General features: G+C 63.6%; 1 protein-coding gene across 2 annotated transcripts in view; it reads right to left on the bottom strand.

Moving 5' to 3' along the window:
* Positions 1 to 6,222: 6,222 nt before the first annotated feature.
* ZC3H18 (zinc finger CCCH-type containing 18) overlaps positions 6,223 to 12,998 on the bottom strand; it is a 43,558-nt gene continuing 36,782 nt past the window's right edge. For both annotated transcript variants that reach the window (XM_065899694.1, XM_065899695.1), the window contains 8 exons: positions 12,122 to 12,223; positions 10,848 to 10,991; positions 10,441 to 10,500; positions 9,458 to 9,618; positions 9,129 to 9,328; positions 8,654 to 8,750; positions 7,255 to 7,351; positions 6,223 to 6,436 (listed from right to left, as the gene is read on the bottom strand). In XM_065899694.1, coding sequence (XP_065755766.1) covers positions 6,223 to 6,436; positions 7,255 to 7,351; positions 8,654 to 8,750; positions 9,129 to 9,328; positions 9,458 to 9,618; positions 10,441 to 10,500; positions 10,848 to 10,991; positions 12,122 to 12,223 — 1,075 coding nt within the window. The remainder of the gene's footprint in view (positions 6,437 to 7,254; positions 7,352 to 8,653; positions 8,751 to 9,128; positions 9,329 to 9,457; positions 9,619 to 10,440; positions 10,501 to 10,847; positions 10,992 to 12,121; positions 12,224 to 12,998) is intronic.

Here is a 12,998-nt window from a genome sequence, read left to right as displayed (position 1 = left end):
GCTCGAGCCAGCAGGTGGGGAGGGGTGTGGCCCAGGGGCAGCTCCGCCGCCGAGTAGCAGCGTGGGGTCCCGGCTGTGTGGGTACGGGCCCCCGGCCGGAGGGGGGCGCTGTGGAGAGCCAGGCTGGTGGGCGGCCAGAGCAGGAGCAGGAGGACACGGAGGGACTGGTGGACCAGGCGGTGGGAGGTCAGCGGCACCCCGGGGAGGGGCCCCGCCCTGCCCGCCGCTGGCTCTGCTCCCTGTGGAAAGCGGGCGGGGGGACGTAGCCTCCCTCTACAGGTCGGGAAACGGAGGCCCGGGAGGGTCTGGGCTCCTGGCTCCCTTTTGCCCCCAGATTTGGGCGGCTTCCTGGACCCTGCCGCCACGTCCTCAGCCTGGGTGTCGGGCGGCAGGCCGGGCGGCACCGTCCAGGCTGGAGGGCGGGGAGAGGAGCAGCTCACCATCGCAGCGGGGGCTGGGTTCCGGGCTCCGCGGCGGCGCACCTGGCGGTCCCGGCGTACCCGTGGCTGCCCTGGCTGCAGCCGGCTTGCGGCGCCCTTTATACCCCGGGCCACGCCTGGGGAAAATCCGGCACCCTCCCTCCTCGGGAAGGGCCTGGCCATGCTTCCTCCTCCCCTCCCTGCAACTGTCCCCTCCCCTCCAGGACAGGGTGGACCCACTCGTCCTCCTCTCCCCCACCTCCAGGGACCCTACCCCAGGCCAAGCACTTGCAGATGGGGCTCAGAACGGTCTTTCCCGTGTGCCAGGAACTCTCGAACCTTCTCCAAGTGCCAAGTCCTAACCCCTTGTACGTTTCTGCTGTCTGGACCTGGTGACCTCAGGCGAGAGCGCGCTCACTTTGCGCCACTGCCCAGTCGTCCCCCAGGGTTGATTCTCCCGTCCCCTCTTCCTGCCACGTGGGGAGGTTCCAGAGGGGACCGGGCGGCTGGGGGCCAGCGAGCCTCTTCAGGATTCTCTGCTGGGCTTCTGTGGTTTCAGTCAACAAAAGTGCAAGTCTGAGGTGGAGGGGGTGACAATGGCCTGGAACCTTTAAAGGGCAGGGCGCCCTAAGAAGCTGTCTAAGGAGGCCCCCGGAGCCCACCTGCACCAACTCCGTGCTCCTGGTGAGGGTGCTGGGGGTGCCTTCATTACCCTACAAGGGAGACGGTTTAGGGCCAGATCCTGCCAAGTTTTGAACGCTGAGGTTTGGATGCCATGCTGGCGAGGGCCTCTCGAATCAGTATAAAATGTCCCGCTGAGGAGGGCCTGGGCGTGCAGGATGGAGTCAACCTGCCTTCCGGGTTTCCTCACCTGCTGGCAGGAGCCAGAATGTCCACCACCACTGGAGGCGCAGACTCGGTGGACAGGAGGACCCCTGAGAGGGGCATGGAGAAGGCAGTGGGATGCCGGGGCCCTCCCGGCCTCGGTCTGGAGGAAATGTTCCCACAGCGGGCGTCGCGTCACGGCTGTTCTCCCAGCTTCTTTCTGACCGATGGATGGACAGACACATTGAGGCCCCAGGGCTGCTCCTGCCTACCACACCCCTGCCCGTGGTCATCCACCCTCTGCTTGCACACCTCCTGCGGCAGGGAGCTCACCACCTGTATTCATCTCCTAGGGCGGCCATAACAAAGTGCCCCAAAATGGGGGGCTTAAAACAACAGTTTATTCTCTCACAGTCTGGAGGCCAGAAGCCCCAAGTCAAAGTGTCAGCAGGGCTGGTTCCTTCTGGGGTCTCAGAGGGAATCCTTGCTGCCCCTCCCAGCCCCTGGCGGCTCCCGGCAAATCCTTGGGGCCCCGGGCTGTAAACGCACCAGTGCAGCCTCTGCCTCACTCCCACATGGCCTCTCCCCACGTGTGTCTCTCGTCTCTGTACCTTCTACAGACGTTCACCTACCCAGGGTGATCTCATCAAGAGCCTGACCTTAAGCACAGCTGCAGAGACCCTTCTCCCAGATAAAGGCACATTCTTCCCAGGCACTGGGGCTAGGCCCTCAACATAGGCTAGGCCCTCAACATAGTTTTGGGGGACACAATTGAGCCCCTTCCACCTTCCACCAGGACAGATGCTCAGGTCCAGAGAAAGACCCTTCTTAGGCTGAGATGGGGCCCGCCTTATTGCAGGGCACCCAGGGCCTCAGAAATCCCAGTCCCTCCTGCCTCGGCCCCAAAGGTAGTGTGATCCCCTCCAGGGCAGGGACACCGTGCAGTGGACCTGCCCTGTCCCCAGGCGTGGAGCTGCCCTCGCAGAGTGAGGGGAGGGGGCACCCATGCCTGGCACTGGCCCCTGGGGGGGGGAATCCAAGGGGAAGTGTCCTTGCCTTCGTGGGGCTGGGGTCCCCCGCAAAGGATCTTCAGAAGTGAAAGGCTCAGGGGTCCCTACGCCAAGGGGCTGAGCTTCAGCATTTTCTATGTCTTTGGGTGGGCAAGTCGGGGACAAACCCCGGGGCCGGGCCTCACGCCTCCTTCCTCACTACAAGCCCGGGCTGTTTTGTGTGCATTGGTGGCCCGCCTGGCGTCAGAGTCCCAGGCACCCACGGAAGGACAGGGCGGAGCCCAGCAGTGCCTCATTCCTGCGGGCGGCTGAGGCAAGCACACCGGTACAGGGTTAGGCAATACTGGAAAGGCAGCTGCAGGAGGAAGGTTGGAGGGCGTCCTAGAGGAGGCGCCCTGGATGGCTCCGCCCCTCAAACCACAACCACCACATCTCTGCCCCCAGACCACACCCATTCGACCAAGTTCCCAAGTCCCCCTGTCTGGAGAGATGCAGAAAGGGGATGGAGGGGCACAGAGAGGGGGTGGTGGTGGATGCAGGTAGGGGAAGAGGGACGGATGGAGACAGGCACAGAGATCTAGGGAGACTCAGACAAATGCAGAGACCACAGATGGAAGGCGGGGCAGAGAGAAAAGGACAGAGCCAGGGCAGGAAGGCAGAAACACAGAAACCACAGGGACACTCACCAGGGCCAGTCCCTCAGTGCCTCTGGGGTGGCCCTGCCTGTGGCTCGGAGCCCTTGCAGCGTTGGCTGGACAGGAGCGGCCCAAGTGGGCCTGGGCTGGGGACGCGGCCTGCAGGAGAGGTTTGCTCCAGGCCCTGCCAGCTCCAGGCTCGAAGTTCTCCCCCATCCTAGAGGGAAGCCCAGTGACAGGCTGCAGTCCCGTCTGAAGTGGGGGTGGCAATACCCTCTCCCCCTTCCCTCCTGTGGCGTGGCCTTTTCGACCATGGGGCCCCAGGCAGTCCTGCCCACAGTCAACCTAGGACACAGCCCAGTTTTCTCGTGCTCCCCAAACTCTGCACTGTCGGGAATGACCCCTTCGCCTCACGCTTGTCCGCGGCCCCTCAAGGGTGGCTGCCCGAGGCAGGGGTCCCTGCCCGCTGACCCAGGGCCTGAGCCCCCTCCCGCCCAGCTCCTCCTCCCGGTGGGGGCTGACTGCCGTCCTCAGGGGCTGACGGGCCCGCAGGGGCTGAGGCGCTGGCTGAGCCGTCACGGGGGTAGCTGGACGGTTGGCAGAGAGCGAGAGGAGGGTGGAGGCCCAGGCCTTGAGGGAACTGGGGGCACAGGGCTGGCGCTGCGGGGAGGGGACTGGCAGCGGCTGTAAGTCACCAGCAGGCGTACGAAACCCACAGGAACTTAATTTTCACTGAACTGAGTTGCCCCACTAGTTCAATGTATTCACTCATGACGTTGGAGATGACGCTTCACATTTGAGTTAGGAAAGTTATAAGGTGAAAAAATGAAATCTTTCTTTTCTTTTCACCCGTTCAAGAGCGAGAGGAGGAGAGACGGGCACAGTAGAAGCTGCAGGGTGCCTTGGCCTGGGGAGGGCGGTCCGAGGGGTGTGGCTCCCCTTCCCTCAAGACGAGGAGGGTTAGTATGAGAAAACTCAGAAGGGCCGAGGCTGGGCTTTCTGCCTCTGCTTTACACTCGGGGAAAGCACACCAGAGTTTCCCCCTGAGGAGGCCAGCTCCAGGGCAGCACTGGCGCAGCAGACAGGGGAAGGCATGAGGGGCCGGGGCAGGCCTGGCCTGAGCTGGGAGAGGAAGGGTGAGGTGCAGCTGGGTCACAGTTCCAGGAACAGGGAGCAGTGCGTGCAAAGGCCGGGGGTGGGAAGGAGGAATGCAAACAGGCAGGGGAGGGGCTCTGTCGGGGTCTGCAGCTGTGGAGGAGGAGGGCTGGAGGGAGGGGCAGGGGTCAGTAGGCAGAAAAGAAGCTTGAGGAACTGGGAATCACTCCCACCTTTGCATATTAACCGCCTGGCAGGGCCTCAGCCCTCACGTCCCCTGGGGGGCAAAGATGCTGAGAACCCATTATACCACAGAGCCTCCCTTTTCCCACATGCCTGGCCTGGACTGTTCTTTCCACTAGACCTGGGGGAGAGTTGGCTCGGGGTGTGACTCTCACCCCTCCCAGGACACACCCCTGCCCCCAGATGGCAAATGGCAAGCTGCTGGTTTAAACCCACCTCTGGTCCAGGGAACCCAGGGCTGTAGATCCAACCCAGGCGTGGGAAGCCAGGTCAGCCCAGCCCTTTGGCACAGGAGCTGGCTGGTCAGCCGGGCCAGGGGGGCAGCGTGCTGACACCTGCGTGGGGGACTCGCTCACCTGCGGGCTCCTGGCTTCAGAGGCCATCACTGCTCGGCTGGCTCGTGGGGCCCAGCGGCTGGGGTGCAGAATGCAGGGACAGGCTGTCACCCAAGGTGTCGTGGATTCTGGCTCTGTGTCCTTGAAGGCCGCCCTTTGGAGAATGGGAGTTCCCTCTGCACCTGGCTTTGACCCGAGGGCAAATCAGATAAGTCTTGAGAAATTGCCCAGACACAGTATTGAAGCTGGTGACGCAAGAAGCATCCCGTGTGCTGTGCTGTGGCGCGGGCGTGGACTGTACTGCAAACAGTCCACGCAGGAGGCCCCGCGGTGTGGCACTGGCTCCTGGACGGCTCTCCTGTCCCACAGGTCAGTGGCTATGCAGCCTTGGGACAGAGCAGCCGGTAACCGAGGTAACTGAACATAGCCTCCTGACGGCCCACAACAGGGCTCTGGGAGGCATGTCGCCTGCAAGGACTCACGGAACTTGGTTTAGAGTAAGTCCCCCGAGAGCAGAGGTGCCGATGGGGGGACTGGGCGGGGGCACTCCCAGGCCCCAGCACCACTCTGCAAGTTCAATCCACAAGAAAGGGCCCCCCCCTCCAGTGGTCTTGGTCCTGCTGGGAGGAGGGCAGGGGCTCAGGAGGGCACTGCGGGCAGTGACTCTCAGACTCGACAGCCTCTCCCAGCCTGCAGTGGGTGAGACGGCACCGTGGTCCTGGCCGGGGTGTCTCATGCTCCGATACCTGCATGTCCGAGTGGGGTCCAACTGTGCGTTGAGGCACTGAGTGGAGAACTGGCTTTCGGGCTGGGGTCACCTCTCTGGCTCAGGGCCCGCTGCTGGGGAAGGTGGGCTCTCGCTCAGGCGGAGATCTCGGTGTTCAGGAAGCCCTGCCAGGCCAGCCCCCGCGAGGAAACCAAGGTGAGCGCTCCACGGGGTGGGGCCTCCTTCAGCCAGCAGCCCAGTGGGCATTGCCAAGCGGAGGGCTGAGGCGGGGGCCCAGGCACAGGCAAACATCACCACCAGGGCAAGACAGCTGTTTATCAAAATATTTTATTTTAGGAGACCCCTCAAAAAGAGACCCTCCACACCTGACAGATGCCCAACGATACCCTCGGCCTTTTTTTTTGGTCTTTTCTGTATTTTTTTTTTTCCTTTTTAAATCAACTAAAACAATTTGATGCTTAAAATAAAAGACAGGAGTATTTCCCAATCAGACTTTAGTCAAGAATATATATATACTTTTTGATCCTGGGGACGGCAGGGGCGGGGAGGACGCTCGGCAGACTTGGTGTTCCTGGCGACAGCAGGAGGGCGGGTGCCGAGGGCGCGACCGACCGGATGGTGAGGACGCCTGACTGGCGAGCAGAGGGAGGACTCATCATTTACATAAAATCGAGCCGGTCCTCACCGCGCTGCCACCCGCCCAGCCGGCTCGCCGGACCTCTGCTCTGGGAAGGGGCTGCTTCAGTCTGGGATTCAGCGTCATCTTCGTTACGTGTGTGGCTTCTTTTCCAGCTGAGAAACTTTTTTTTTTTTTTTTTAATTTTTAAAAAGAATCACAGCCAAAATAAGACATTAACTGCAAAATCCAAAATGGCTGCGCTTACCCTATTTATAAAAACAAGTGAGTCTCTGCCTCGGGGAGCAGAGCCCGGGCTACACCTTCCCGGGGATTTTGGCCCGCTTGCGGGCAATGGCGTCCTCCACGGCCTTCAGCTGCTTCAGCAGCTCCTCCCGCCGGGACAGCGTGCTGGCCTTCCCTGACTTGGTGCCCGTGGACGCGCCGGCGGCAGCACCGGTATCCGAGGCTTTGCCGGGCACACTGGTGACCTTGCTGGAGCTCTTGGACTGGGGGGACAACGGGCGCTTCCTGTGGGGGTGGGGAGGCAGTTAGAGGGGTTGAGGGCCTCTCTATGAGCCTCCTGCCAGCGGCCTGGACCCCAGGAGCTGTACCTACCAGGTGGAAGGCGCCCCTCCCCACTGGACGAGGCCCCCCCACGATGGGTAAGCGTGTGGGGCCCAGCCTGGCCTCCTGCCCCCAGCCCGGGTTCTGGCCACAGTCGAGGTGGCCTCCCCACGCCGCTCCCACGCCCCCGATCGTGGAGCAGAGACTGCGCGGGTGAAGGGGCACAGCGTCAGGGCTTGCCTGGAGCCACGCTATCCCGCCCTCCTACTCTGGCCCTCGTACGCACCCCGCTCTGTGCCGACGTGAAACCCCACGCTGCTGACCCCGGCTTCAAGCCGTGCTGTGGGCCGAGGGCCGGGGGCTGTGCCCACCCTCCCCGCGGCCCCTCCCACCTGGCCCTCGACCCAAAGCCAGGGGTGCAGGTGTGCAGAGACTCAGCCCACTTCCTGGGAAAAGGGGATCCATGCCCCTACTTCCTGTGCCTGATGTGGGAGGGAGGGGAAGGGGTGCCACCATCTGGGTCCCGGTCCCCTGGCCCGGAGCTGCGCGCTCAGGGCCGCTCCTCACTCTAGGACCCACTGGTGGGGCAGAGTTCAGACACAGGCCGGATCGCCCTCTTGCCTCTGGATCTGAGCCACGTGCCACATCCCTGCTGCCTCTCAGCCTGCCCCTGGCTAGTGATGCTGGCCTCCACCTGGGGAGGGAAGCTGCGCCAGCCCTCTCTGTGGCAAAGGAGCCAGTGCGCTGTGCCCAGGGCACGGGGGCCGGGGGGAGACACCCACCTGTCTGTCGGGGCCGCAGGGGCCTTGGAATTCTGGCCCCTCTGCCGCTCTGGCTTCGGGGAGCTGAGTCTCCCACCTGACTTCCGGTCCCGAGAACCTGGGTGACAGAGGACAGGTAAGACAAGGGTCCCAGTTCCACACGGGGCCAGCTGCGCAGGGGCTGGTGTGCTCAGACAGGGATGGGGTGGCCCCTCTGGCCACCGGTGACCCCATGCCACAAAGCGGTGGCCGCTCAGTTCGGCTTCCTCATTTTCACAGAAAGACATAAGGAGCAGAGCCAGTGAGAAAAGGAAAAGGGGAGGATGGATTCCACTGGAAAATGAAGCCCCAGAAAAACACGGAAGCCGAGGTCTAATTTCGGTTCTGGTTTCCTGAGCCAGCATCAAAACAGGCCACCGAGCTCTGAGCGTCCAACTCCAAGCAGACAAAACCCTCCTTCCGTGCCTTGAAGAAACTCACGGTGAGGGTCTTCAAATGGGGGACAAAAAGGTACAGCAGCTTAAAAAATATAGGCAAGGGCTTCCCTGGTGGCGCAGTGGTTGAGAGTCCGCCTGCCGATGCAGGGGACACGGGTTCGTGCCCCGGTCCGGGAAGATCCCACATGCCGCGGAGCGGCTGAGCCCGTGAGTCATGGCCGCTGAGCCTGTGCGTCCGGAGCCTGTGCTCCGCAACGGGAGAGGCCACCACAGTGAGAGGCCCGCATACCGCAAAAAAAGAAAAAAAAAAAAATATATATAGGCAAAACCAAGAACGGGAAGGAGGGCTTCCTGTCGTGCGAGTGCGGGGCCCTGAGCGAGGGCAGGCGGAGGAGATCCCGCCCCGCAGAGGCGTGCAGGCGGCCCCGGGGGGTGTGCTTCAGGGGCCGGGCGGTGTCCACCTCCTGCTCCTGGTGGGGTTCACGGGACCTCTCCATTTTAAGGGGGAAAGACGGCTTGGAAACACTCAGGCTTTTGCTTTACTAGTTAGAGCCAGTCAGGAAGAGGCTCTGCCTGGGCCAGTGGTTCTCTAGGTGCGGCCAAGCACCGCCGGGGCAGCAGTCAGGTGCGTCCCGCGACATCGAGATGCTGCCCGCCCTCCGCACGCTCACGGCCTCACAAGCCCGGGTGGGGTTTTCCAGAGGCCGAGTGATTTGTGTGACCAGAAGAGATGGGATCCCAGCCATAAGAGGGTTGTAAAAAACCAAAGACCAATGCCACTCCTACTAACGTCTGTTTTGGAAGATAGTTATTTTCTATGAAAAATCTTACCTGTGTTATATTTAAAGGTAAGTATTATATGTAGTTTTAACTTCCAAAACTGTAAATGTCGATAGACACGACCCACTCAATCAGAAGTCCCCGAGGCCCTCAAGACTTTTCAAGGGTGAATGGGGCGCCGGCTCCAGACGCGGGAGGCTCACCTCGGTCCGGGGAGAGGTTGGCCCGCTTGGCTGGAGGTGGGCTCTGCCTGTCCTTGTCCGAGGGCTCGTAGCGCTTCCTGCCCCCTTTATCAGCGGCCTGGAATGACGGGGTGTTTGTGAGGAGGACCAGGGCCTGAGCGAACACAGGCCCTGGAGCAGGCGGCCACCTGCTCTCCGCCGTTGCAGGCACTCCTCTGGGGCTCCTGCGCCACGTGGCCCCAAGGGGGGCAGGGCCCACGGTCTCGAGGCCTTCCGGTCTCTCAGGGCATCGCGGATGTCAACTCGGAGGCCAAGTCTGCTTTGCTCCCTGCCCCAGGTCCCAGGGCTGCCGTGTGGGAACCGGCCCGTCTCCCATCTACCCTGTGCCCCCAGGCACTGCCCACAGGGAGGGCAGGACGAAACGGGTGACGTGGAGAGCCGCCTGCCGGCCCGGCCCTGGGCCTCAGAGCCCCAGCAGCGCCGCCCACGGCCTCACCTTGCTCAGCAGAGTCAACTTGATCTCCTTGTGGGCGATGAACGTGGCCGGTGGGGGCTGGCCGGGCGGCGCCTGCTGGGGGGTCGTGGGCTGCTGGGAGGACCTGCCGCCCGCGGGGGTTCTCGAGGGTTTGGGCGGCTGCGTGGACGGATCCCGCTTCCGCTTATCTGCTCTCACACCGTCTTCTTTCTTAGACTTTCCTGCCCGTGAGAAACGCCCATCAGAGCCTCTGTCCCGCTGAGGCGGCCGCCCGCGTGCCGTCTGGGGGAGGCGTCATCACTGGCAGCGTGGGGCCGCTGCACGCCCCCTCCCCTGCACACAGGCTCTACCTTTCTCCTTCTTGGTCTGGGCTGGGGTGGGGGACCGCGAGCTAGCCGAGGACACGGGGCTTGCCAGGTCCGCATACATGTCGTCCGAGTCCACGCTGTGCGCTGAGCTGCTGCTCGACGTGGCGCTGGACACGGAGGAGACGCTGCTCACGCTCAGGGACCTGCACGCACAAGCACGTCTGCACCGCGGCCCCAGCCCGAGACCCGATTCCTGTTCCCAGGGAAGGGGAACCCACCCAGGCCGAGATGTGGGGGGCTCTGGGCACTCTATAGGTGCCGCCCAGGGAGGGGACGCCCACGTGGCTGTGGCCAGGCCCTCGTGCTCACAGGCGACTGTGCTGTTAGCTGGGCAGGGACACACGGCTGACTGTGACCAAGAGCTGGACACCCACCCTGGCGACGGGGCACAAGAGAGGGCGGACATGGGCCACAGCGCGAGCAGACGCTGTGCCAGACAACCCAACGGGCCCGCTCAGGAGGCGCTGAACACGGCCGATCTCCTCGGCCCTCACAGCCCAGGCTCCACAGGGACTCCCGCCCTCTGAGAAAACCGGCAGCACTGCGTCCTAAGGTGTGGAGGCTGCAACAGGGAAGGGAAGAGCCCAGCCTTTTGGGAAGGTTTGCTCTTTAACACACCCCAGACCTACTCTGCCAGCTTTGGGCAAATGTATACGCGCCACCTGCTGCCTGCAGAGGGCGGAGGGAACCGGCTGCAAGGACCCTGGGGCCGGCCCGGCGCGCCTGCTCTCTGAACTAGACGGCAGCACCCCCTTCCGCTTGCTCTTTCCTGAAACCTTCTCGATTGGCCGCCCCCAGCTGCCTCAGCCCGTCCCCCCTCCTCGCCAGAGCGGCACGGGAACAGCTCCTCGGACCCACGGTGCCGCCACCCGAGGGAGGAGGGTGCTCACACCTAACGTGGCCTCTCCCGGGGTTCCCTGGACCCTGACTGGGGGGACAGAGGCAGATGCCGATGGGATAATGACCTGGATCTGGAACTAGAGCCGCTGTAGCTGCTGCCGCTGCCGCTGCCGCTGACAGTCCGCCTACAACACAACCAAGAGCCCGGCTGCTCACGTTTCTGTGGCCTTGACACGCGGGTGCTCCTCCAAGCCGGGGCTCGCTGGCCTGAGACCAACGTGCCCCCAGCGACTCGCCACCGACCGGGCAGTGGGCGGGGCTCTGATTCCCTCAAAGTGAACCAACCACAGCCCTGGCCAGCTCCCCTCACACTGTGCCTCCAGCAAGGGGGAACTTGGCACCGAGGGAGCACCCGGGCCCCTCGCAGCCATCGAGCTGCTGGGGACACCGAGGCTCGGTGACGTGCCGCGGTCCCCGGCCTCCGCTGCCTGCGAGCACCCCTCCGCCAGCCCCGGAAGGCCGGGGCACTCACCTCCTGGGCGGGCTCCTGGCCTGCCGCTCCCTCCTCCTGGCTTCCCGAAGGTCTCCGGGCTTGGTGGGCTCGGGGGCAGGAGCGGTGGTTTTGGGGGCCTGCGGTGGGGCTAGAGGTGGGGCTGGCTTCTTCAGCAGCTTCTCTCTGTGACGTGGGACAGAGGGAGGGTCAGACCTGGCTGGGCAGGCGGAGGCTGCCCTGCCGGCCGACCTCGGGGCGCGTGCAGTGCATGTGCAAACTCCCCTGTGAGGAGCTGTTTCCTGCGGACCCCACCCCACGCTGAGCATCCCACAGCCTCCCCCTCCAAGAAAGGACAGGGAGGAAGACGGGGCCGGCTGAAGAGCCCCGGAGCAGTGCCGAGCTCCCTCAGTGATTGGGGACCCCAGGGGAGTCGGGAAAATGGCCCCCAAGCTGTTCTTCACCGTCGCGTGGGGAAGATACCCTGCCGGTTTGTTAAGCGCCCTGAACACGCACAGTGCAGATGGGCCACAGAGCAGACCCTGCCGGCAACGCTGCCGCCAGCAGGAAGCAGAGTCTGCGTTAGAGGAAGCCGCTCAGCACAGCAGCAGGGTTGAGTCCAAGCCCGTGCCGCCCAGGAGGCAGACCCGCGCTTACCCTGCCCGACGCCACCTGCGTGAAGCCTGAGGCCCCGAAGCGCCCGCACTGTGGTCAGGGTCCCCCCACAACAGTACAGCTCAGGTGGGTGCGGTGCCTGGGGCCTAAGTCACGTGCCAACACCGTTCCCTTCCTAACAGTGAGCCGCCCAGGACTCCTAAGCCTGAGGCCCGGGAGCCGACCCCGTTCAGGAGGAAAACCTGCCACGGGGGCTGGGGCCAGACGCGCGTGGGGACGGCCAATGTCGGGACGGGCCTCGCTCTTGGCAGAGCTGCAGGAGCGGAGCGCACTCTCACCCGGCGGACCATGCACCCCAACCCTGCACGCCACGTATTGTGAGGTTTGTGTGCTAAGTCCTAGATGCTTCTAACCCCTCCCGTCGTCACATCTGTGGAGAAGGATCGATGTGACCAGTCCCAGGAGCAGCAGAGAAGGTGAGGACGGCAGGGCTGAGGCTGCCACGGACACAGCCAGGGCAGAGCACAGCAGGTCCCCAGGGCAAGGGGCCCTCACGTGCCGCACCGGCTCCTGACACGTGAGGCTCCAGCACCACAGTGAGCACGCTGGAGCACGGATGTCCTGGCCCACAGCCAGGAAGTGCGAGGCCAGGCCTACGCCCCGCGCCCCTGCCCGCTTCCCGGGGCCGCCCCAGCACTCACCCTGCTTTTGTGGGAGGCGGAGCCGGCTCCCCCTTGGTTCTGACAGGTCTGTGCGGCGAGGGCGTCGGGGACGGGGACGGGGACGAGGAGAAGGACCGGGACCTATAGGGAGTGAACCGAGGTGAGAGGAGGCGCTCCGCCCGGCCGCACCCCTGCAGGGGCTACCGATCAGCCTCGGACAGGTCTCGGTCATCTCCTCAAATGCATGTCACAGGGGAAAAGAGGTGCCAAGGGGCAGGCAGCACCCCATCAGCCATCACCTGGGAGCCGGCGGGGAGGCCCTGGGACAGTCGGTGGGGCTCGCAAACACAACCCGAGGGGAAGGTTAAGTAGCGAAGAAAGCGCCCCCGACTTTGTGAGAACAGCTCAGCCGCATACAGACCACACACAGGGCCTTCTTCCGTCTGTCCCCGTGTCACCCAGTGCTCACAGAGGGGAGACTGCAGGTAAGCCCCCCACCCCCTGGGATTGCCAGAACCCCCCATTTATCAGCTTGGTTCCAGGCTCCTTCCCCACAGCTCACCAGCCTTATTTGTCACGTGAAACCACAGAAGGCTTCTCCTGCCACTGGTGATCGGTATCTTCACTGTCTCCCTCTCAGCCTCCTACAGGCAGCCTTCCCCTGGACACCCAGGCACTGCTTACACTCCTGGCAGGACGGCCGTGAGGCCCAGTGCCCACAGCTAGCCCTCTGGATACCCTTAGCCAAAGGCTGGCTTTCCTTTCTCACAGCTGTCACTCAGCACAAGATGACATTCAGGAAAAGCAGGCCCAGCTGTCGTCTAAGTCCGCGAACACAAGAACGCGGCCTTCAGATGCAACAGCTTCAGTGATCTCCTGTGCTGCTCCCACCCGCTCTACGCTGTCCTAGGGTGAG

This window comes from Phocoena phocoena, chromosome 20, assembly GCF_963924675.1.
Source record: "Phocoena phocoena chromosome 20, mPhoPho1.1, whole genome shotgun sequence".
NCBI lineage: Eukaryota > Metazoa > Chordata > Mammalia > Artiodactyla > Phocoenidae > Phocoena > Phocoena phocoena.
This window is presented reverse-complemented; position numbering and strand designations above follow the sequence as displayed.